Source organism: Moschus berezovskii, chromosome 17, assembly GCF_049115385.1.
Source record: "Moschus berezovskii isolate FMDL1 chromosome 17, NW_MosBer_1.0, whole genome shotgun sequence".
NCBI classification, from domain to species: Eukaryota; Metazoa; Chordata; class Mammalia; order Artiodactyla; family Moschidae; genus Moschus; species Moschus berezovskii.
In genome coordinates, this window is record NC_142476.1 from 46,516,061 (window position 1) to 46,542,656 (window position 26,596).

A 26,596-nucleotide genomic window follows, 5' to 3' on the forward strand; every position below is an offset into this window, starting at 1 on the left:
TATAGGCACTCGGGTTGCTTGCTGCTTTTATAAATGCTGTAATGAACATCTCTGCATACCTTTTCTTCATATTTAGAGTTTATCTGAAAAGTACTGTTAAGAGTGTGTAAGGTACAGCAGTCAGTTGGTGCGAGTGACGTGCTGCCTGTGCTGTGTCTGTGCTCAGGGCCGTGCCCTTCCTGGGTTACCTGCCTCAGGACCTGATCGGGACATCCATCCTAGCACACCTGCACCCGGAAGATCGCCCTCTGATGCTTGCCGTGCACCAGAAAGGTAAGCACCTGCTTCTTTACAGGAGGATGTTTTTATTTTTTTACTGATCTTCTTAAATTTTTCATTTCATTTCTCACTAGAGCTTCTCTCAAGCTCTGATCATTAGAAGTGCTCAGTCACTCCGTCCTGTGCAGCCCCCTGGACTGCGGCCCACCCCCATGGAATTTTCCAGGCAGGAATGCTGGAGTGGGTTGCCATTTCTTCCCCCAGGGGACCTTCCCGACCCAGGAATCGAACCCATCTCTCGTGCATAGGCGAGCAGTGCCACTAGTGCCACCTGGAGTGTCTCCTGTAATCAAGAGAGCGGTGTATTGAAACCACTGAAACGACATTTTTTTATACTTTGATTTTTTTTTCTTTTTTTTTATTGGAGGCTAATTATTTTACAATATTGTATTGGTTGGTTTTGCCATACATTGACATGAATCCGCCCCGGGTGTACATGAGCTCCCCTTCCTGAACCCCCCTCCCACCTCCCTCCTCCCTTTATCCTCCCTCTGGGTCATCCCCGTACACCAGCCCCGAGCATCCTGTAACATGCATCGACCCTGAACTGGCGATTCGTTTCACATATGACAACATATATGTTTCAATGCCATTCTCCCAAATCATCGCACCCTCACCCTCTCCCACAGAGTCCCAAAGACTGTTCTATACATCTGTGTCTCTTTTGCTGTCTCGTATACAGGGTTATCATTTGCATCTTTCTAAATTCCATGTATGTGCGTTAGTATACTGTATTGGTGTTTTTCTTTCTGGCTTACTTCACTCTGTATAATAGGCGCCAGTTTCATCCACCTCATTAGAACTGATTCAAATGCATTCTTTTTAATGGCTGAGTAGTACTCCATTGTGTATATGTACCACAGCTTTCTTATCCATTCGTCTGCAGATGGACACCTAGGTTGCTTCCATGTCCTGGCTATTATAAACCAGCAGCAGTGAACATTGTAGTACATGTGTCTCTTTCAATTCTGGTTTCCTCGGTGTGTATGCCCAGGAGTGCAATTGCTCGATCATATGGCAGTTCTATTTCCAGTTTTTTGAGGAATCTCCACACTGTTCTCCATAGTGGCTGTATTAGTTTGCATTCCCACCAACAGTGTAAGAGGGTTCCCTTTTCTCCACACCCTCTCCAGCATTTATTGCATGTAGACTTTTGGATAGCAGCCATTCTGACTGGTGTGAAATGGTATCTCATTGTGGTTTTGATTTGCATTTCTCTGATTATGAGGGATGTTGAGCATTTTTTCATGCAAATAAGTGCCTTAAGAGACGCATTTATAATAAACATTCATGTTAAATAAATTCTGTCTTATTGTTTTATGTAGTCTTGAAGTATGCAGGCCATCCTCCCTTTGAACACCTGCCCATTAGATTTTGTTCTCAAAATGGGGATTACGTCATACTGGACTCCAGTTGGTCCAGCTTCGTGAACCCATGGAGCCGGAAGGTTTCTTTCATCATCGGTCGCCATAAAGTGCGAACGTAAGTCCCATCAGTTCTCATATTTTCTAAAAAATGTTTTTCCAAATAATATTTGCGGGCCCATTGTCTCCCCTTTGAATCAGTTGACACATGAACTCAACAAAGAACAGATTGTTGACAGTGCTTCTGGAAGGCAGTTTGGCCTTTAAATATTAAGAGTCTTACAATATTTCTACTTCTACTTCCTTGGCCTAGTAACTCTATTATGGGAGTATTCTAAAGCAATAAGTCTAAATACAGAGAGCTTTGTAAAGAAAAGACAGATTATGCAATGTTAATTAATTGTAATAGCTTGTTATTGTCGTTGTTCAATGGCTGTCACGTCTGACGCTTCTTGATCCCGTGGACTGCAACACACCAGGCTTTCCTGTCCTTCACTGTCTCCTGGAGTTTGCTCAAACTCTTGTCCATTGAGTAGATGATGCTATCTGATCATCTCACCCTCTGCTTTCCCCTTCTCCTTCTGCCTTCAGTCTTTCCCAGCATCAGCATCTTTTCCAGTGAGTCAGCTCTTTGCATCAGGTGGCCAAAGTATTGGAGCTTCAGCTTTAGTCCTTCCAGTGAATATTTAGGGTTGATTTCCTTTAGGATTGAGTAATAATAGCTTAAATGTCATCATTAAGGAAGTTCTGAAATATTTGTTTGACATGTTATTATATTGAGCCAATGAAAATTTTTATAGAAAGTATGTATCATGGGAAATTGATAGGTGGTGGGAAAAGCAGCCTGCAGAATTTTTATACAGCCTAATTATGTTTAAAACAAACACTATGAAATAGGAAAAAAAAGAAAGAAAATATAAATTTTGATTATGTGTGGATAGTGGATTTGGAGGAAGGGGTTTTGCACTCAATATGTGAGCAAATTTGGAAAACTCAGCAGTGGCCACGGGACTGGAAAAGATCAGTTTTCATTCCAATCCCAAAGAAAGGCGATGCCAAAGAATGCTCAAACTGCCGCACAATTGAGTTCATCTCACACGCTAGCAAAGTAATGCTCAAGCTTCTCCAGCCAGGCTTCAGCAATACGTGAACTGTGAACTTCAGATGTTTAAGCTGCTTTTAGAAAAGGCAGAGGAACCGGAGATCAAATTGCTAACATTCACTGGATCGCTGAAAAAGCAAGAGAGTTCCAGAAAAACATCTATTTCTGCTTTCTTGACTATGCCAAAGCCTTTGACGGTGTGGATCACAATAAACTGTGGAAAATTCTGAAAGAGATGGGAATACCAGACCAGCTGACCTGCCTCGTGAGAAACCTGTATGCAAGTCAGGAAGCAATAGTTAGAACTGGACATGGAACAACACACTGGTTCCAAATAGGAAAAGGAATATGTCAAGGCTGTATATTGTCACCATGCTTATGTAAGTTATATGCAGAGTACATCATGAGAAACCCTGGGCTGTATGAAGCACAAGCTGGAATCAAGATTGGTGGGAGAAATATCAATAACCTCAGATACGCAGGTGACAGCACCCTTATGGCAGAAAGTGAAGAACTCAAGAGCCTCTTGATGAAAGAGGAGAATGAAAAAGTTGGCTTAAAGCTCAACATTCAGAAAACTAAGACCGTGGCATCCGGTCCCATCACTTCATGGCAAATAGATGGGGAAACAGAGGAAACAGTGGCTGACTTTATTTTGGGGGGCTCCAAAATCACTGCAGATAGTGATTGCAGCCATGAAATTAAAAGACGCTTACTCCTTGGAAGGAAAGTTATGACCAACCCAGATAGCATATTAAAAAGCATAGACATTACTTTGTCAACAAATGTCCATCTAGTCAAGGCTATGGTTTTTCCAGTGGTCATGTATGGATGTGAGAGTTGGATTGTGAAGAAAACTGATTGCGGAAGAATTGATGCTTTTGAACTGTGGTGCTGGAGAAGACTCTTGAGAGTCCCTTGGACTGCAAGGAGATCCAACCAGTCCATCCTAAAGGAAATCAGTCCTGGGTGTTCATTGAAAGAACTGATGTTGAAGCTGAGACTCTAATACTTTGGCCACCTGATGTGAAGAGCTGACTCATTTGTAAAGCCCCTGATGTTGGGAAAAATTGAGGGCAGGACGAGAAGGGGACGACAGAGGATGAGATGGTTGGATGGCATCACTGACTCAGTGGACATGAGTTTGAGTAAACTCTGGGAGTTGGTGATGGACAGGGAGGCCTGACGTGCTGTGATTCATGGGGTTGCAAAGAGTCGGACACGACTGAGCGACTGAACTGAACTACTGAATACTGAACTTCAGTATTATGCTGCTGCTGCTGTTCTTTTTCAGCCGCTAAGTTGTGTCCGATTCTTAGCAACCCTGTGGCCTGCAGCACGCCAGGCTTCTGTGTCCTTCATTATCTCCCAGGGTTTGCTCAGTGTCTGTTGTTTGCGCTGCTATCTAATAATCTGCCGTCCCCTTCTCCTCCTGCCTTCCATCTTTCCCGGCGTCAGCATCATTTCCAGTGAGTCAGCTCTTTGCATCAGGTGGCCAAAGTATTGGAGCTTCAGTATCAGTCCTTCCAATGGCTATTCAGGGTTGATTTTCTTTAGGATTGACTGGTTTGATCTCCTTGCTGAAAACAGAAACGGTGCTGTGACACTTGGGTAGAGTTTTGGAAAGGTCACAGTTGAGGTGGGAGGGGGGCTGTGAGAGTGTTCAGTGAGGGACCCTAACCTTAATTATCTCTCTGATATTAAGCAGCTCTGTCGGGAGGAAGGCTCGGTGCTTGTTACCTCTCACATTACAGGAAAAAAACTCCACATTCGGTGAAAGAGTCACTTTCTCAGCAATCTCTGAGGGAGGAAGTTGCAAAGAGGAGATGAAAACCAAATTTCCTTCCTTAGCCCTCAACCAATTTCCTGACAGCACCGCAGCCAACTCTTCATGCTGAGTTGATAGCATTTGTTGAAGGTGGTGTCGCTCTTGCCTCCACGTGAATCTTTTTTTTTCGGCCGAGTGAGACAGTTTGTGGTACCTTAGTTGATCTTAGTTCCTTACACGTGCATGCTCTGTTGTGTCTGGCTCTTGGCGATCCTATGGACTGTAGCCTGCCAGGCTCCTCTGTCCGTGGGATTCTCCAGGCAAGAATACTGGAGTGGGTTGCCATTCCCTTCTCCAGGGGATCTTCCCAACCCAGGGATCAAACCTGAATCTCCTGCATCTCTTACATTGCAGGCAGATTCTTCACCACTGAGCCACCGAGGAAACCTTAGTTCCTTGACCAGGGTTTGAACCTGAGCCCTTGGCAGTGAAAGCTCTGAGTCCTGATGGCTAGACCATCAGGGAATCCTCTCATGTAAATCCTTTGAGTGATGTAATTGGTGATTAAATGTACAACTCAGTTTTGTAGGAAGGGTCCCCACTGGGAATATCCCAGTCTCATTGCACAAAGCCAGACGTCCTATTTTCACTCAAACTTGCACTTGACCAGCAGCCCAGACACCTCTGGATGACACTCATGGAGCATGGGGACAGGAGGAGGGGGACGTGGTGGAGCAGTTGAAATGGCGCTCATGTATTGTGAGAGTTTAAAAAATGTGGCTTATTCTTGATGTATGTTGTGAAGCAAAGCTACTTCCTGTCGCATAGAGGGTCCTGAGTCATTGTCAGTTCCTTCTCTTTGCTGCTATTCAGCTAGTAGATTTCAGATGCTCTAGAATTTGAATGTAAAGGAGACTGAAGGTTTTGTGACAGCCACATGTTCACCATGAGGATGGGAGCAGAGTCATCTTTCTTACATAGCTCAAGTGATTAGATACATTAAGCATTGAATGTTGTTTGAAAAACTTAAGGTCTTAAAATTTCTTAGGAAAAAGTGAAAAGTGAAATTGTTAGTTACTCAGTCGTGTCTGACTCTTTGCGACTCCATGGACTGTAGCCCACCAGGCTCCTCTGTTCATGGGATTCTCCAGGCAAGAATACTGAAGTGGGTTGCTATTTCCTCCCCCAGGGGATCTTCCTGACCCAGGGATCAAATCCAGGTCTCTTTCATTGAAGGCAGATTCTTTACTGTCTGAACCACCAAGGAAGCCCTCAGTTTCAGAACCAGTAGGTTACTCAGTTCATGTTAAATTTTGAGACCAGTAGTTGTTGACCATGCTTTAGTAGCTGAGGAGGTTACTTGTCACTGTTTTAAATTTATACAGATACAGTGCTGAAATGATTATGGAAAGATCCGAGCTATGAAGAGACTAAAATCTGTTAACGTCTCCCTTGTTTCTTAGGATTTTCTCTGCTTCCATAGAGTATGAGCTTCATATTTTCTGTATTTTGAGTTGATGAGTTGCTTTGTAAAGACATAGCTTTATTGTTTGAATATTCTATTAAAGACCACTTTAGACTTCATTATGAATGAATCTTAAATTGCTTGACTCAGTCTTTCTCTTGGCATTTTGTAGGAGTCCACTAAACAAGGATGTTTTTGCCACCAGAGTTAAAAAGATGAGCGGTGATGACAAAGACGTCTCAGAATTACAAGAACAAATTCAAAAGCTTCTCTCACAGGTAAAGAGAGCCATTTTTTAAAAAACAAACACAAAATTCTCACAGTTGTGTTTAATTTTAACGTTCAGTCTTAGTAAAGTCATTTCACAGAAATAACCTGCGAGCCTTACCCTCTACATTCCAGAAATTTTTGTCTTCCTCTTTTTGTTTTTCAGTTAAATTTCATTAATCTTGTTTTCCTTTACCTGTGTTAAATACACAGGACATTTTTGTAAGAACCTTTTTGAAGACAGCATACTGAGTCACAGGAAGCAATTAGACAAAGAACTCTTGTCTTTGAAATGCTGCCAGTGTTTTAGCTTTGCTATTCTTTGAGATAATTAATTTTAAAGAGTGGGGGGAGGAGTGGCGGGTCTCAGTATCTCTAATCATTATGAGGCAAAAGTATGAAAAACAACTACCTGTTGAAAACAAGTACCAAAATGATTTCTACTAGAGATTCAGTCAGTAAACTTGTTGAGTATTCACAGATGGTGAGAGAGGAAAGAAGCAGGTTGCCCTCACTGGACTGACTCCATTTTTAAAAGAAAAGGAACTCCATGTTACAGGAACTCCATCTCTGCGAACTTTCGGACTGTATATCTAGGAGGCCATGGAGATAAAATACCAGCAGCCGAATAGACCTCCCAGAGTGGATAAAAACCAGACCAGGCAGACCCCGTACCTAAGACCTCCCAGAGCCAGAAAGAATGCAGTGTCCACTATGTCATCAATCACTGTCTGTAATCTTAATATACCTATTGCTGTTGGCTAAGCTGTATGTTCAGATAGCTTTAGAATGTGAATTTATGGCTATAACCTGATTGTATCTTTTAATAACATTGTCCAGAGTGGGTTTTAAAGAATTCGGGGATATGGGCTTCGGTACCTACACTTTGGATATAAAAGGTTGTAACAAAAATCGGTCAGGGTCCCTGGAAACTCTCCCTTGGACCCGCCGATGTAATAAACTGCACTCCACTATTCACGCTGTTCTTCTGAGTGAGTTTGCTTCTCGGAGCATTTGGCTACAACCGTGGTACCACTAAAACTGTTGGTCAGTAATTTTCAAAATGTTGTTCATAAAATCTCTGTTGTTCAGTTGCTGTTTGCAACCCCATGGACTACAGCACACCAGGCTTCCCTGTCCTTCACTGTCTCCCAGACTTTGCTCAAACTCATGTCCATTGAGTTGATGAAGCTATCCAGGCATCTCTAGGGTTCATGAAGTATCTGTTGGGTTTGGGGGGATAGTATGGTATGTATTGGTATTTTGTTTGTTCTGCCTGTTTTAAACTCAGCATCAAGAGCTAGAGTATATTTTCATGTTTTGTTAAATTTATTAACCACGGCCTTTAAAAACATCATTGTACTCAAATACCCACCTAGACTAGAAAAGTAAACTCTGCCCTTGAGAATTCCTGAGATGAGAGAGAAATGTCCTCTATGCCAGCATCACCCTTCACATGCCGCCATTAGGATTCCAAACATTTTCACCTTAATTTAGCGATTACTGCAGGTGAGCTCAGAGGCAGGTAATGCAGGTCTCCCCTCTAACTTGCTGTGTAACCTGGGGCTGCATGGGCCTCCCTGTCTCTCACAGCCTGTTCACGGGAGCATGTCCAGTGGCTATGGGAGCCTGGGGAGCAGCGGGTCACAGGAGCCTCAGGTCAGCCTTGCGTCCTCCAGTGAGTCCAGCGGGCACGGCGTGGATGAGGTGCCAAAGGCATCGGTGAGCAGGCACTCATGTGCTTCCGAGCACATGCCCTTTTCTCCATGTGTTGTTACCTGTGACGTGTTAGCACCGGTTCTGTACCTTGACGTGTGTGGCTTCTCAGTATATGGTCTTGACTTGAAGACCTGATTTGATCATAGACCTTCTGATCCACTTTGGTTTGGGAAAAATGTCTGTAAAAAGAAAATACCACCTTTAAGAAGGTGGCATTTGGGCTACTTGTGTGCTTTCTAAAAATTAGCCCAGGGACTTCCATGGTGGTCCAGTGGTTAAGACTCAGCACTTTCACTGCAGAGGGCATGGGTTCAATCCCTGGTTTGGGAACTAAGGTCCCACATGCCACAGGGTGCAGCCAAAAAAATAAATAAAACAAAATTAAAATAAAAACTAGCATGTTGTGGACAGGTTGCTACAAAGCCTTATTGGCACCCCTGTGCTGTGGCTTAGCAGAAGACTGAACTAATGCTGTTATGGTGATTTCAGTCACTCTATCTCAGAGAACCAAAAGTTACATGTATTTGGTTTATGTATCTCTTGATGCACATTGTTATAATCTTTGAAACATTGTTCATCACTCTTTGCCCTAAGTTGACTTTGCAGCAGATCTGTGCCAGTGTGAACAAGATCAAGAATCTAGGTCAGGAGCTCTACATCAATTCGAGGGCCAAGTCAGCAAACAAGCCAGTGTCGGGAACCCGCTCAGGACGGCCTAGGGGTGAGTCATCAGGGCAGTCCCCCGCTCTCATGAAGCCACGACCCCTGGGTGTTGCTATTCAGGTTTACATACCCAGATGACAAAAGTAATAGTAATCATAATAATGACAGCAGCAGCAGCAGATACTATCCTGAAAGCTAAATGGTGTTAGAATGTAGTCACAGAGTACTTCTACTTAAAGAACTGACGTTTCTGCTAATTCCAACTGATTTGTTGATATCCTCTCTATGTTGTTCAGTCTCTGAGTCACATCCAACTCTCTGTGACCTCATGGACTGCACTCTGGTGATGCCACCCAACCATATTGTCCCCTCTCACCCGCTTCTTCCCCTGCCATCAGTCTTTACCAGTATCAGGGTCTTTTCCAGTGAGTTGTCTCTTTATACCAGGTGTCCAAAGTATTGGAGCTTCAGCTTCAACATCAGTCCTTACAGTGACTACTCGGGGTTGATTTCCTTTAAGGTTAACTGGTTTGATCTCCTGGCAATCTAAGGGACTCTCTAGCACCACAGTTCCTCTGTATAAGCAATTTATAAACCAAACTTGTTAATTTTAGAATGGATTTCAGATAATCAAATATTAAAATGATAATCCCTTCTTGTCATTTCAAACAAATGGAGAATGTCAGTGACCTAAATTGAATGAAAAACTTGGTCTTTTTCTTGCTTACATGCTTTTCTCAATACGAGGTAAGCAGCATTTCAGAAGAATTGGATCAATCATGATAGTTGACATTATTTTGAGAAGTTAGTCTATATGCATTATAGGTCCACTGGAGAAGGGAATGGCAAACCACTTCAGTATTCTTCCCTTGAGAACCCCATGAGCAGTATGAAAAGGCAAAAAGATAGGACACTGAAAGATGAACTCCCCAGGTCTGTAGGTGCCCGATATGCTACTGGAGATCAGTGGAGAAATGACTCCAGAAAGAATGAAGAGATGGAGCCAGAGCAAAAACAACACCCAGTTGTGCTTGTGACTGGTGGTAGAAACAAGGTCTGATGCTGTAATATTGCACAGGAACCTGGATTGTTAGGTCCATGAATCAAGGCAAATTGGAAGTGGTCAAACAGGAGATGGCAAGAGTGAACGTCGACATTCTAGGAATCAGTGAACTAAGATGGAATGGAATGGGTGAATTTAACTTAGATGACCATTATATCTACTACTGTGGGCAGGAATCCCTTAGAAGAAATGGAGTAGCCATCATGGTCAACAAAAGAGTCCAAAATGCAGTATTTGGAGCAATCTCAAAAACGACAGAATGATCTCTGTTCATTTCCAAGGCAAACTATTCAATATCACGGTAATCCAAGACTATGCCCTGACCAGTAATGCTGGAAAAGCTGAAGTTGAATGTTTTTATGAAGACCTACAAGACCTTTTAGAACTAACACACAAAAAAGTTGTCCTTTTCATTATAGGGGACTGGAATGCAAAAGTAGGAAGTCAAGAAACACCTGGGCTAACAGGCAAATTTGGCCTTGGAGTACAGAATGAAATAGGGCAAAGGCCAGTAGTGTTTTGCCAAGAGAACGCACTGGCCATAGCAAACATCCTCTTCCAACAACACAAGAGAAGACTCTACACATGGACATCACCAGATGGTCAGCACCGAAATCAGATTGATTATATTCTTTGCAGCCAAAGATGGAGAAGCTTGATACAGTCAGCAGAAACAAAACCGGGAGCTGACTGTGGCTCAGATCATGAACTCCTTATTGCCAAATTCAGACTTAAATTGAAGAAAGTGGGGAAAACCACTAGACCATTCAGGTATGACCTAAATCAAATCCCTTATGATTATACAGTGGAAGTGAGAAATAGATTTAAGGGACTAGATCTGATCGACAGAGTGCCTGATGAACTGTGGATGGAGGTTCATGACATTGTACAGGAGACAGGGAGCAAGATCATCCCCAAGAAAAAGAAATGCAAAAAGGCAAAATGGATGTCTGAGGAGGCCTTATAAATGGCTGTGAAAAGAAGAGAAGTGAAAAGCAAAGGAGAAAAGGAAAGATATAAGCATCTGAATGCAGAGTTCCAAAGAACAGCAAGGAGAGATAAGAAAGCCTTCCTCAGCGATCAATGCAAAGAAATAGAGGAAAACAATAGAATAGGAAAGACTAGAGATTGTTTCAAGAAAATTAGAGATACCAAGGGAACATTTCACACAAAGATGGGCTCAATAAAGGACAGAAATGGTATGAACCTAACAGAAGCAGAAGATATTAAGAAGAGGTGGCAAGAATACACAGAAGAACTGTACAAGAAAGATCTTCACGACCAAGATAATCACGATGGTGTGATCACTGACCTAGAGCCAGACATCCTGGAATGTGAAGTCAAGTGGGCCTTAGGAAGCATCACTATGAACAAAGCTAGTGGAGGTGATGAAATTCCAGTTGAGTTATTTCAAATCCTAAAAGATGATGCTGTGAAAGTGCTACACTCAATATGCCAGGAAATTTGGAAAACTCAGCAGTGGCCATGGGACTGGAAAAGGTCAGTTTTCATTCCAATCCCAAAGAAAGGCAATGCCAAAGAATGCTCAAACTACCGCACAATTGCATTCATCTCACACGCTAGTAAATTAACGCTCAAAATTCTCCAAGCCAGGCTTCAGCAATACGTGAACCGTGAACTTCCAGATGTTCAAGCTGGTTTTCGAAAAGGTAGAGGAACCGGAGATCAAATTGCCAACATGTGCTGGATCATTGAAAACGCAAAAGAGTTCCAGAAAAACATCTATTTCTGCTTCATTGACTATGTCAAAGCTTTTGACTGTGTGGATCACAATAAACTGTGGAAAATTCTGAAAGAGATGGGAATACCAGACCACCTGACTTGCCTTGTGAGAAACCTGTTTGCAGGTCAGGAAGCAACAGTTAGAACTGGACATGGAACAATGGACTGGTTCCAAATAAGAAAAGGAGTACGTCAAGGCTTTATATTGTCATCCTGCTTATTTAACTTATATGCAGGGTACATCATGAGAAATGCTGGGCAGAAAGAAGCACAGGCTGGAATCAAGATTGCTGGGAGAAATATCAATAACCTCAGATATGCAGATTACAACACCCTTATGGCAGAAAGTGAAGAAGAACTCAAGAGCCTCTTGATGAAAGTGAAAGAGGAGAATGAAAAAGTTGGCTTAAAGCTCAACATTCAGGAAACTAAGATCATGGCATCTGGTCCCATCACTTCATGGCAAATAGATGGGGAAACAGTGGAAACAGTGGCTGACTTTATTTTGGGGGCTCCAAAATCACTGCAGATGGTGATTGCAGCCATGAAATTAAAAGACGCTTACTCCTTGGAAGGAAAGTTATGACCAACCTAGACAGCATATTAAAAAGCAGAGACATTACTTTGTCAGCAGAGGTCCGTCTAGTCAAGGCTATGGTTTTTCCAGTAGTCATGTGTGGATGTGAGAGTTGGACTATAAAGAAAGCTGAACACTGAAGAATTGATGCTTTTCAACTGTGGTATTGGAGAAGACCCTTGAGAGTCCCCTGGGCTCAAGGAGATCCAACCAGTCCATCCTAAAGGAGATCAGTCCTGGATGTTCATTGGAAGGACTGATGTTGAAGCTGAGACTCCAGTAGTCTGGCCACCTGATGTGAAGAGCTGACTCATTTGAAAAGACCTTGATGCTGGGAAAAATTGAGGGCAGAAGGAGAAGGGGACGACAGAGGATGAGATGATTGTATGGCATCACCGATCAATATACGTGAGTTTGGATGAACTCCAGGAGTTGGTGATAGACAGGGAGGCCTGGCATGCTGCAGTTCATTGGGTCACAGAGAGTCAGACATGACTGAGCGATTGAACTGAAACTGATATATCTATATCTGTACAGACCAGACACACACACATGAGCTTCCCTGGTGGCGCAGATGGTAAAGAATCTGGGAGACCTGGGATCGATCCCTGGGTTGGAAAGATTCCCTGGAGAAGAGAACAGCTACTCACTCCAGTATTCTGGGCTGGAGAATACCATGGACGGAAGAGCCTGGCAGGCTACAGTCCATGTGGTCACAAAAAGTCAGATACAACTGAGTGACTTTCACTTCACTTCATATATATATGTTTCATAACTTCTTTACTTACGTAAATTTCTCTTCTAATTTTTCTCCCCAAATATTAATATAATGTTGGAAGCTATTGTAGATTTTGGTCACCTAAATGTTATTGATGGTCTCTACCATTGTCAAATGGGTGTTTTACACAATAGGGTGAAATTTCTTTTTTTTTTTTTTTAATTTTAATTGGAGGCTAATTACTTTACAATATTGTATTGGTTTTGCTATACATTGACATGAATCCGCTGCGGGTGTACATGTGTTCCCCATCTTGAACCCCCCTCCCACCTCCCTCCCCATATCATCCCTCTGGGTCATCCCAGTGCACCAGCCCCGAGCATCCTATATCATGCATCGAACCTGGACTGGCTATTCGTTTCACGTATGACAACATACATGTTTCAATGCCATTCTCCCCAACCATCCCACCCTCGCCCTCTCCCACAGAGTCCCAAAGACTGTTCTATACTCTGTGTCTCTTTTGCTGTCTCGCATACGGGGTTATCATTACCATCTTTCTAAATTCCATATATATGTGTTAGTATACTGTATTGGTGTTTTTCTTTCTGGCTTACTTCACTCTGTATAATAGGCTCCAGTTTCATCCACCTCCTTAGAACTGATTCAAATGTATTCTTTTTAATGGCTGAGTAATACTCCGTTGTGTATATGTACCACAGCTTTCTTATCCATTTGTCTGCTGATGGACATCTAGGTTGCTTCCATGTCCTGGCTATTATAAACAGTGCTGCGATGAACATTGGGGTACAGTTGTCTCTAAAGTCAGTAATAATATAGTAGCTGTGTTTTTCGGGACTTGACATGATTTCCACAACAAAAATAATCAAACTGTGGCTCCTACAAGTGGTATCACTGGGAGCCCATAGGATACCCTCTGGATACAGCAAGTTCTGTACTTTGGGTTTTTGTACTTTTTCTTCACCTTGACAGGAGGTTTCATGTTCTGTTTGTTTCTTTTGCTGTAGACCTAAGGGCACAAGATAGAAATGACAACTCTTTTTGTCACTTAACACCATCAGATCTCCTCCACAAAAGGATTTATCTGAAATATCTTTTTTGCTCTTTATCATTATCCCATGTCCTGGCAGAGAAAATTCTTTGGGGAGATTTTAAATCTAAAATCTTTAAATGTTTTCTTCATTGTCCGATCCAGTCAGTGCTACCTGCTGCTGCCTTGACCTCTGATCTCATGTTCATGAGATTTTTGTGTCCTGACCTCTGGAGTTTCTTCTCAGAGTAGAAATTCTTTCTAAGTTCCTGCTTTATCCAGTTTCTTACTATCTACCATTGGTCTGGCAATACCACCAGTACTGTTGTTTGAAGCTGTGTATCTAAACAGACATCAGTACTTCGTTCACCATTTTGTAAAATTTAAGCTATAGGTAACTCTGTGTACTTATGCTGCTATTAGAAACTAATATTTTCTAACAGGTGTTATATTTAGTGAGCACACAAGGGATGTGACTTTGGGGAAAAATCTTTTGCCATTTGGACTAACCTCAGAGAACTGATATTACTTGGGCATCTTGATTTTATTAACATTTTAAGACCTGCAAGTTTAAAGAGCTAGTAAAAAAAAACAAACCTTTATTACTCAAGAGAACAGGGATACAACTTAAAGATGGAAAATGTTATAATTTAAGTATTAGAAATTGAGTAGAGACATACACCAATGAAAAGGAAAATACTAAGTAGTCATTGTATACATGCTTTATATACAGGGTGCTGCAGCACCCAAGAACACAAGGTTTTAAGTATACATGTTTACCCTTTTTATCAAGGCAGGTCATGCTTTAGGAAAGAATGCTGCTGCTAAGTCACTTCAGTCGTGTCCGACTCTGTGTGACCCCATAGACGGAAGCCCACCAGGCTCCCCCGTCCCTGGGATTCTCCAGGCAAGAACACTGGAGTGGGTTGCCATTTCCTTCTCCAATGTGTGAAAGTGAAAAGTGAAAGTGAAGTCGCTCAGTCATGTCCGACCCTTAGCAACCGCACGGACTACAGCCAACCAGGCTCCTCCATCCATGGGATTTTCTAGGCAATAGTACTGGAGTGGCTTACCATTGCCTTCTCCGTTAGGAAAGAACAAGAAAGAATAACAGGGCATCCCAGGTGGCATAGTGGTAATGAATCCACCTGCCCATGCAGGAGACACAAGAGACATGGGTTCAATCCTTGGGAGAAGGAAGGTCCCCTGAAGAAGGAAATGGCAATCCACTCTACCATTCTTGTCTGGGAAATCCCATGGACAGGGGAGCCTGGCGGGCTACAGTCCCTGGGGTCGCAAAGAGTCAGACACAACTGAGCACTCACACACACTTAAGAAGGGAAACTTTTAAACGTATGATGGCAGGACAAGGAACAACAGAGACACATAAAGTCCCTTCATCAGCTGTGCATACCGATCAACAACCTGCTACCAGAGAAGTAATTGGGGAAATTAGGGGAAATTGAATGTTCCGCTGCAAGGGTAACACAAAGCCCAGGTGAAAGATGACTCATAAACTGAACTAACTCATTCCAAACTTAACAAGGAAAAAGCCCAGACAGGCATTAAGTTCATGATCTTTCTTGAACCCATCAGAGTGCTGAGGGTACAGGACAGCCAGCAGACCTGTAATCTGAGGAGAGGCACACGCTTACATGAAGTGAAATACGTGCTGGATCCTGTAACCAACTGAATCTTGTCACCTGCAAGAGATGGACTTTCTTTGAGGCACAGTGCAAAGGGAAGCCCAAGACCTGAAAGTGGAGCAAACGTTGGAAAAGAAGAGCTCTCAGGAGACCAGCCACCACCTGAAGCAGAGTGACACTGGAGGGATCTGAAAGCTGTCATACACTGAGTGAAATCATAGCAACAGTAGACCGTTAGCTTGGCCTAAAGCTTAATTGAAGCGATCTCTTGTCTTTCCTGTTCTGTTGTTTTCCTCTATTTCTTTGCATTGATCGCTGAGGAAGGCTTTCTTATCTCTCCTTGCTGTTCTTTGGAACTCTGCATTCAGACGCTTATATCTTTCCTTTTCTCCTTTATTTTTCACTTCTCTTCTTTTCACAGCTATTTGTAAGGCCTCCTCAGACAGCCTTTTTGCTTTTTTGCATTTCTTTTCCATGGGAATGGTCTTGGTCCCTGTCTCCTGTACAGTGTCATGAACCTCTGTCCATAGTTCATCAGGCACTCTATCTATCAGATCTAGTCCCTTAAATCTGTTTCTCACTTCCACTGTATAATCATAAGGGATTTGATTTAGGTCACACCTGAATGGTCTAGTGGTTTTCCCTACTTTCTTTAAGTCTGAATTTGGCAATGAGGAGTTCATGATCTGAGCCACAGTCAGCTCCTGGTCTTGTTTTTGCTAACTGTATCGAGCTTCTCCATCTTTGGCTGCAAAGAATATAATCAGTCTGATTTTGGTGTTGGCCATCTGGTGATGTCCATGTGTAGAGTCTTCTCTTGTGTTGTTGGAAGAGGGTGTTTGCTATGACCAGTGCGTTCTCTTGGCAAAACTCTATTAGCCTTTGCCCTGCTTCATTCCGTGCTCCAAGGCCAAATTTGCCTGTTACTCCTTTTGCATTCCAGTCCCCTATAATGAAAAGGACATCTGTTTTGTGTGTAAGTACTAAAAGGTCTTGTAGGTCTTCATAGAACCATTCAACTTCGGCTTCTTCAGCATTACTGGTTGGGGCGTAGGCTTGGATTACTGTAATATTGAATAGTTTGCCTTGGAAACGAACAGAGATCATTCTGTCATTTTTGAGATTTCATCCAAGTACTGCATTTCGGACTCTTTTGTTGACCATGATGGCCACTCCATTTCTTCTAAGGGATTCCTGCCCACAGTAGTAGATATAATGGTCATCTGAGTTAAATTCGCCCATTCCAGTCCATTTTAGTTCACTGATTCCTAGAATGTCTACGTTCACTCTTGCCATCTCCTGTTTGACCATTTCCAATTTGCCTTGATTCATAGACCTAACATTCCAGGTTCCTATGCAATATTGCTCTTTACAGCATCGGACCTTGCGTCTATCACCAGTCACATCCACAGCTGGGTATTATTTTTGCTTTGGCTCCATCCCTTCATTCTTTCTGGAGTCATTTCTCCACCTATCCTCAGTAGCATATGGGGCACTCACTGACCTGGGGAGTTCCTCTTTCAGTATCCGATCATTTTGCCTTTTTATACTGTTCATGGGGTTCTCAAGGCAAGTATACTGAAATAGTTTGCCATTCCCTTCTCCAGTGGACCACATTCTGTCAGACCTCTCCACCATGACCCACCTTGGGTGGCCCCACATGGCATGGCTTAGTTTCATTGAGTTAGACAAGGCTGTGGTCCATGTGATCAGATCGACTAGTTTTCTGTGATTATGACTTCAGTGGGTCTGTCTTCTGATGCCCTCTCGCAATACCTACCATCTTATTTGGGTTTCTCTTACCTTGGTCGTGGGGTATCTCTTCATGGCTGCTCCAGCAAGCACAGCCACTGCAAGAAGAACTGTACAAAAAAGATCTTCACGACCAAGATAATCACTGACCTAGAGCCAGACATCCTGGAATGTGAAGTCAAGTGGACCTTAGGAATCATTACTATGAACAAAGCTAGTGGAGGTGATGGAGTTCCAGTTATTTCAAATCCTGAAAGATGATGCTGTGAAAGAGATGCACTCAATATGCCAGGAAATTTGGAAAACTCAGCAATGGCCACGGGACTGGAAAAGGTCAGTCTTCATTCCAATCCCAAAGAAAGGCAATGCCAAAGAATCTCAAACTACCGCACAATTGCATTCATCTCACATGCTAGTATAGTCATGCTCAAAATTCTCCAAGCCAGGCTTCAGCAATACGTGAACCATGAACTTCCAGATGTTCAAGCTGGTTTTAGAAAAGGAAGAGGAACCAGAGATCAAATTGCCAACATCCGCTGGATCATCAAAAACGCAAAAGAGTTCCAGAAAAACATCTATTTCTGCTTCATTGACTATGTCAAAGCCTTTGACTATGTGGATCACAACAAACTGTGGAAAATTCTGAAAGAGCTGGGAATACCAGACCACCTGACCTGCCTCTTGAGAAACCTGTATACAGGTCAGGAAGCAACAGTTAGAACTGGACATGGAACAACACACTGGTTCCAAATAGTAAAAGGAGTACGTCAAGGTTGTATATTGTCACCCTGCTTATTTACCTTATATGCAGAGTACATCATGAGGAATGCTGGGCTGGAAGAAGCACAGGCTAGAATCAAGATTGCCGGGAGAAATGTCAATAACCACGGATATGCAGATGACACCACCCTTATGGCAGAAAGTGAAGAGGAACTCAAAAGCCTCTTGATGAAAGTGAAAGAGGAGAGTGAAAAGGTTGGCTTGAAGCTCAACATTCAGAAAAGAAAGATCATGGCATCTGGTCCCATTACTTCATGGGAAATAGATGGGGAAACAGTGGAAACAGTGGCTGACTTTATTTTGGGGGGCTCCAAAATCACTGCAGATGCTGATTGCAGCCAGGAAATTAAAAGACGCTTACTCCTTGGAAGAAAAGTTATGACCAACGTAGATAGCGTATTAAAAAGTGGAGACATTACTTTGTCAGCAGAGGTCCGTCTAGTCAAGGCTATGGTTTTTCCCATGGTCATGTATGGATGTGAGAGTTGGGCTGTGAAGAAAGCTGATCGCCGAAGAATTGATGCTTTTGAACTATGGTGCTGGAGAAGACTCTTGAGAGTCCCTTGGACTGCAAGGAGATCCAACCAGTCCATTCTAAAGGAGATCAATCCTGGGTGTTCATTGGAAGGACTGATATTGAAGCTGAAACTCCAGTACTTTGGCCACCTCATACGAAGTTGACTCACTGGAAAAGACTCTGATGCTGGGAGGGTTTGGGGACAGGAGGAGAAGGGGACGACAGAGAATGAGATGGCTGGATGACATCACCGCCCCGATGGAGGTGAGTTTGAGTGAACTCCGGGAGTTGGTGATGGACAGGGAGGCTTGGCGTGCTGTGATTCATGGGGTCGCAAAGAGTCGGACATGAGTGAGCAACTGAACTGAACTGAAAGCTTAATTAGATTGACTCTGATGTAGTGGAAGGGAGGCCATGCCCAGTCCCTCCTGTCTTATATGATATGTTCAGTTCTCAGCAAATTATGAAACATACAAAAAGCAAGGAAGAAACCTCCTAAGAGACAGAACAGTCATCGGAACTAGAGTCAGGCAGGACGCAGACGTTGGAAATAACTGAATAATGAATACAGGCTCCAAAGTATAAGGTAGGCAACATGCAAAACCACATAAGGAATCATAGCATAGAGAGGCAGCACAGAAGAAAGAATCAAGTGCAGATGTTAGGAACGCTGGAAGTAAGTGAATACCATTGATGGGCACTCAACTAAGAAGAGAATCAATGAACTGAATAAATAAAAATGATGCAAGCAGAAACAGAGAACAGGACATACAGGGTAGAACCTCTTAAGAATTTAGGCATACTTCCCTGGCTGTCCAGCGGTTGAGACACCGTGACTCCAGTGCAGCAGGTATGGGTTCAATCCCTGATTGAGGAACTAAGATCCTGCATGCCATGTGGCTCGGCCAAAAAAAAAGAATTTGAGGACAGGATTAAATGATCTAATAAGAGTAACTGGAATCCCAGGAAGAATACTTGAAATAATGCCTGAGATTTTTCCACATTCAAAGAACATCAAGTAGCATATTACAAAAAAAAATAATAATCACAAAATAAAAATGCTTCGGCATATCGTATTCAAACTGGAATAAAACCAAGAGAATATATTGAAGGTAACCAAACAAAAAAGATAAACAGAGAAAGAAGGTTAAGAATAAGAATTACAGTATACATTTCTTCAGGAACCATGAATGTTAGAAGACAGTAAAATCTTCAAAGGAAAACCATAAATGCAGAATTATACACCTAGTGGGAAGTATCTTTGCGAAATGGAGATATAAAGATTTTTCCCAAACAAAAGCTACAGGAATTTACTGCCAGCAGTAAATTTGTTCTGTAAGAGTCCTGAAGGAATTTGTAAATGTAGAAGGAATATGATGCCAGACATAAAACTTGGATGTGCACAAACCAATGAAGAGCACTAGAAATGGAATATAAAGTAAGATGAAATGCCAACGGCTTACCTGGTAGCTCAGATGGTTAAGAACCTGCCTGCAGTGCAGGAGACCCGGGTTCAATCCGTGTCAGGATGATCCCCTGGAGAAGGGAATGGCTACCCACTCTAGCATTTTTGCCTGGAGAAGTCCATGGACAGAGGAGCCTGGCTGGTTATAGTCCATGGGGTCACAAAGAGTCAGCTATGGCTGAGTGACTAATACTTATGCACTTAAGATAAAATACATATAATTTTTCACTTATTTTTAGTTACTGATCACCGACTCTGTGGACATGAGTTTGAGTGTACTCCAGGAGTTGGTGATGGACAGGGAGGCCTGGCGTGCTGTGATTCATGGGGTCGCGGAGAGTCGGACACGACTGAGCGACTGAACTGAACTGAAAGGATAACTGACTAAAGCAAAAAGAATATTTTGCATTTATAATGTGTGTAAAAAGTACTACAAAGAACAGGAGCTAGGTATTGGGAATATACTGTTGTAAAATTCCTTCCAAATTTTATTATTTGGAGTATATTGATGAGATAGAAGCTGACTTCTTACAATATGTATGTAAACTTCAGGATAATTATTAGTGAAAATTTTTGAAGAAGTATAAATAATGTCAGTAGTCTTGGTAAAATGTGATTTAAAACACTTAACCCAAGTGAGACAAAAAAGGAAGAAAAAATAAACCAAAAAACCCAGATGGAACAAATGGAAAACAACTAGCAAGAGGTATGGCAGAAACCATCACAATATTGTAATTATCCTCCAATTAAATTTTTTTAAAAGGGGTACATTTTAACCCAACAGCATTGATCACATCAAATGTGAATGATCTCAATATACCAGTGAAAAGACAAAATGTCAAATTGGATGGAAAAGCAAGATGTAACTGTATATTGTCAGCAAAACCCATTTTGAGTATTAAAAACATAGGATAAAAGTAAAAGGTTAGAAAAGATATGCCATGCTAACAGGAGTCAAAAGAAAACTGGAAAGCACTATGCTAAGGTCAGACATAGTAGCCTTTAGAACAAGGCTTTCAGAGCAGTATTGCATAAAGACTAAGAGGTTGATTCTCTGAGAACATAAAACAAGCCTGTTGATGCCCCTAATGCCAGAGCTTCAAAATATGTAATATGAAGAAAAAATTGATAAAAACTGCAAGGAGAGATAAACAAATCCACAGCTATAGTTGGAGACCACAGCATATCGAAACCACAATGAAATGTCACCTCACACCCATCAGGATGGCCACCATCAAAGGGACAAGAAGTAGCAAGTGTTGGTGAGGACCTGGAGGAAAGGGAACCCTTTTATACTATTGATGGGAATGTAAATTGGTGCAGCCACTGTGGAAAAAAGTATGGTGGTTCCTCAAAAAATTAAAAATTAAACTGCCATATAATCCAGCAGTCTCATTTATGAGTATTTATCTGAAGAAAATGAAAACACTAATTTGAAAAGATACATGCATCACCATGTTCCTTGCAGAATTACTTCCAATAACCAGGACATTGAAACAACCTAAGTGTGCATCCGTGGGTGAATGAGTAAAGGGACTGGTATATATAGAAAATGGAATACTATTTGGCCATAAAAAGAATGAAATTCTTCCCTTGTGACAGCAAAAGGAGTTTAGGAGAACTGTGCAGTGTGAAATAAGTCAGAGAGAGACGCATGGCATATGGTTTCACTTATATGTGGAATCTAAAAAAAAACCGACAAAAAGGCTCATAGATACAGTGAATAAATCAGTGGTTGGATAAGGCTCCTCTACTGGCTACGTCTTCTCTACAGAAAGTTCTTCGGTGCTCCAGCCTGCGGTCTTTGTATCTCCCTCCATACCTCCGCTATCCGATTTGGTAACCACTAGCCACATTTTCAATTTAAATACAAATAAATTACGAATAAATAAAACGTAAACTGTAGTTCCTCTTTTGCTGTATCCATACTTCAAGTGCTTGGTTGCTGGATGTGGTGTTAGTGGCTGCCAGGTTGGACAGTATAGATAAAATACAATTCTGTCATCATAGAATCTTCTGTTGGACACCAATTCAGCACAAGCAGTGCCATGCACTTTCTGTCACCACACATAGGAACGCACTGTGTCTGTCACCCCCTGCTTAGTGATACCAGGATCCATCAGTTGTACAGGTAGTAACATTGTAAAAGTCCCCATCAGCCTTACACCTTTCACCTGTTTGTTCCATCTTTGCCTGAAACATTTGTTTCACTCCCTTTTTAAAAGGTACAAATGCAATTGTTCATGTAATGGTTCTGTTATCTTTCTATATCTGCTCATTTAGATCTGAGCTCACTTTTAATAGCTATATAATATTGAGCATGTCTATTCTAAAGTACCATGTATCTATCCTAAAATATCATGATTTAATTTTGCTAAATAAGTACATGTTCTCAAGAATATATTTTTAATTGGACATCCTTTCATTCTATTTCAGATGAGCAGAAGACCTCCTTTTCCTTCCAGACAGTGAGAAATAATAGCATGTACACTGAGTCTTGTGAGGATTTGAGAAAGGTTCAGCATAGCCCATCCTATCAGCAGATAAACTGTATTGATAGTGTTATCAGGTATGAGACACAAGTTTTGATAATGTGTTAGTTTTTCCAGAAGTGTGTATTGTCACTATGGAGCCTTTATATCATTTTTAATAGCTTTTGTCTTGATTTTTCACTATAGATCAGTAGATACATGCCACCTATAATTCATAATAAATTGAACAGTTCAGAGGATCCAGAAAGTTAGAAGACGCTTCCCTTCTTTGAATATAGTTGAGAAGACAAGACCTGTGCTCATAAGAATTAAGTTGTGAAAATCAGTGCAAGACCATAGTAAAGGAATATATAAGAATCCCTTGGTGGGGGCCCAGATGGTCAGGGAAGACTTCACCCAAGAAGACAGTGAAATATCCCAAACAGAAATGGCATAAGCAAAGCAGAGAGGTGAGAGGTGGCCACGTTGGGGGCAGGTAGGAATACATGGCCAAATTATTAATATGCAGGTACCTGAAGAGCTACCACATCCCAGCTTTGAAGAGGAAGTGTATCTCCTCTACAAATACAACTTCCTCATCCTCAGAAGAGGACAGACAAAGCCACAGAGCAGATGACATCCAGGCACTGCAAGGTGAGAGGGGTGTCTTCCATAGTTAGACCAAGAGAGCCACCCCTCTCTGTTTCTCTTTCATCTTTTTTTTAAGCATTTTAAATAATTTATTTGTTTTATTGCTTTAGGCTGCACTGGGTCTTCATTGTGCACACGGGCTTTCCCTAGTTGCGGCGAGTAGGGGCTTCTCTTTGTTGCAGCGCTCGGGCTTCTCATTGCAGCGGCTTCTCTTGTTGCGGAGCACAGGCTCTAGGCACATTGGCTTCAGTCGTTGCAGCTCATGGGCTCTAGAGCTCGCAGGCTCAGGAGTTGTGGCTCACAGGCTTAGGTGCTCTGCGGCATGTGGGCTCTTCCTAGACCAGGGATCGAACCCCTGTCCCCTGCATTGGTAGGTCGATTCTTAACCACTGAACTACCAGGGAAACCCTGTTTTTCTTTCATCTTTTGCCTTTAATTATTTCATTGTAATCACAAACAATCCTAGTTTCATATTGCCTCTACATAGCCAATAGGTTTTAACGTACTGGTTTTAACTTATCGGTTATAAATGTCTGTAAACTGTTCAGGTTTTTAATATGAATTCCCTATGGGGAATTTTTCTTTTCACTGTTACATCACCAGCTGTCTCTCAGATCCCAGCTGTACCTGCATCAGAAATGCCCACTAATGGACAGTCCACAGACGCTGAAGGAGGAGCTCCGTGGACCCTGAGCACAGTGACTCTGAGCCTGGACACAAGCCAGTGCAGCTCCAGCAGTTTCCTTGTCGACATCCCACCGCCAAACTCAGGTACCACGGTAGCTTTTACTTTAGAATACACTCAGTGTTAAATACAACCATTGTAAGAACAAGTCTTTAATACCGTTTACTTCATAAAGATGTTTAAGATGGATATTTTTTTTCAGGTAAAGTATTTTTGGAAATATCATCACGTTTATAATGGTCAGCGTATTTTGGACTGTATCTGCTCGTTATGTCATTTGCCAGTCAACTCTTCTGACAAATGTGAGGCACCTAGGATGGTACCTGGTATGTAGTAGTAAGCCATCAATTAGTCTTCACCATTATTAGTGCAGTTATTGTTGGGACTGCCTTGGGTCACTTTGTTGCTGACCTTGAAAGGGTGTGTTCGTTTTGAACTTGGACTGCAGTGGTGACTAGGTGGATTATGCATATAAACACATTCAGATTTTTGTATTGCTCTGATAAATGAGGAGTGTATGTTTGAAGCTCTCTTCCTTCAACATAATGACTTGGTAAATTATTCTGATTTCTCCTTTTTATTCCGTTTTGCTCTCACCTGTCCTTTTGACTTGTGCATTCTTCATAAGGATTTGGTAGGTAAGGAAATGGTGATAAACATGTTCAATCAGGTTTTCAGATTGTGTCTAACTTACCGTTGCTGGTCTCAGTGGAATATAAGTGAACGTGTGCTGAGCTGTTACTGTGTACCATACCGTGCCCTTAGTTCTTCATATAAATTAATTCTCTTAATCCTCACGCCACCCTTTGAGATGGAGAGCGTTATATTCACAAGTGGACTGTGGATGGTGGGAAAAGACCAGAGAAAGACACGGCTGTTGTGAGATTAGTTTATTTCTATGTATTTTTCTATTATTTCTAATTAGCCACAGGTAGACTTTTGTTGGAATTGAACTGGTCCCTCAGGATGAGAGCAGATGCATATCTTTTAGTGTACGTGTTCTTAGTGCTTCGGATACCCATGTGGGCGTGGAGCGGTCAGTGACACAGTCCATGCAAGCTGGGGTCTTCCCTGATACAGAAACCTCTTTTTTTGACTGTGCCACTAGACTTTGTATTTTTTGGTCTTATGTTAATACTACTTTGAAAGAATTCATACTGAAATCTGTATGCTTTCATTTAAGGAATAAGCACTATTTACTGATAAGCATTTCTCCTGATCTTACAGCAGTCTTAGCATCTGCAAGTCCACCTCTTTATTCTAAGGAGAGAAAGCAGAATCAGAGCCCAGATGGTCTTGAGCTGCATCTGTCTTTTGCTTTCTGGGAAGCCCATGTTCCTAGGGTTTACACCATATTCTGATGATGAGTTGGGTTTGAGGACCATGCCATAACTAACACCCATTGCAGCCAAATTTTAAAAAATGAAGGAGACAAAAGGAAATAATAAAGATCGGAGTAAAAACCTTTTAAGTAGAAAACAGAAAAATAATAGAGAAAAACATAAAATTTTAAGCTGGTTCTTTGCAAAGAGCAATGAAATTGATCAAACTCTAGTAAGCCTGATCGGGAAAAAAAGGGAAGATATAAGTTATCAATTTCAGAAATGATAGAGGAAACATCCCTAGAGATCCTCCCATCGCTAGATATCAAAAGAATAACAACAGAACATTATAAACAAGTTTTCCCAATAAACTTGACAACTTAGACAAAATTGACCAGTTTGAGAGATACACACTAAAATCACTCAAGAGGTAGGAAGCCTGAATAGCTTCATATCTATTTAAAAAACTGAATTTGTTGATAAAAACTTCTCCAGCGAGAAAACTCAAGCCCAAATATCTTTACTAGTGAGTTTGAGCAAACATTTAAGGAAAAAATAATATCAGTTCTCTAATTGCCTGACCAGGGATTGACCCAGGCCTCTTGCTTTGGGTGTGCAGAGTCTTAACCACTGGACCACCAGAGAAATTCCTGCTTACTTTTGTTTTACCTTACTCTTGTTTTTCGAGTTTCTTAAGATGGAAGCTGAAGTCATTGATTTCAGACATTTTTCTTCCTTGGTGGATTTGAGTATAAACTTTCCTTTTACTCTCAGCTGCTTTTCACACATTTTGATGTATTTTATTTTCCTCATGTTCAAATGCTGCCTAATATTCCTTTTAATATTTTCTTTGAAATCTTTTAAATTTTCATATGTATATCATATATTATTTAGGAAGCATTTAGAGATTTTCCATACTTCTTTATTGATTTCTAATTTAATCCCATTGTGGTCAGAGAAAATACAAAACTTGAACTCTTAAATTTATTGAGACTAGTTTTGTGGTCTATAATATGGTCTATCTTGGTAAATGTTCTGTATTCCCTTGAAAAGGATGTTTATTTTGCCTCTGTTGGGTTGAATATTCTATCAGTATATAAACTAGGTCAGGTTGGTTGATAGCTTGTTCAATTACTCTCTGTCCACTGATTTTCTGAATACCTGTTGTACCTCAGAAGGGGTGTTGAAGCCTCTGGCCATAATTGTGGGTTTGTCTATTTCTCATTGCTATTTTATTGGTTTTTGCTTTGTGCATTTTGAAGCTGTCTTAATTTGTGCACGTTGTTGTTGTTTGGTCTCTAATCTGTGTCTGACTCTTTGCTATACTATCCCATGGACTGCAGCACACCAGGCTTCCCTGGCCTTCACCATCTCCCAGAGCTTGCTCAAACTCATGTCCATTGAGTCGGTGATGCCATCCAACCATCTCATCCTCTGTTGCCCTCTTCTCCTCCTGCCCTCAATCTTTCCCAGCATCAGGGTCTTGTTTAGAATTGTTTTGTCCTTTTGATTAATTGATCCTTTTATC

General features: G+C 41.7%; 1 protein-coding gene across 7 annotated transcripts in view; it reads left to right on the top strand.

Moving 5' to 3' along the window:
- The window catches only part of PER3 (period circadian regulator 3), a 78,796-nt gene that overhangs the window by 28,102 nt on the left and 24,098 nt on the right, over nt 1–26,596 (top strand). For all 7 annotated transcript variants that reach the window (XM_055419467.2, XM_055419470.2, XM_055419471.2 and 4 more), the window contains 8 exons: nt 167–273; nt 1,605–1,761; nt 6,151–6,256; nt 7,839–7,967; nt 8,559–8,685; nt 22,376–22,508; nt 22,940–23,064; nt 23,665–23,832. In XM_055419467.2, the coding sequence (XP_055275442.2) occupies nt 167–273; nt 1,605–1,761; nt 6,151–6,256; nt 7,839–7,967; nt 8,559–8,685; nt 22,376–22,508; nt 22,940–23,064; nt 23,665–23,832 (1,052 nt within the window). The remainder of the gene's footprint in view (nt 1–166; nt 274–1,604; nt 1,762–6,150; nt 6,257–7,838; nt 7,968–8,558; nt 8,686–22,375; nt 22,509–22,939; nt 23,065–23,664; nt 23,833–26,596) is intronic.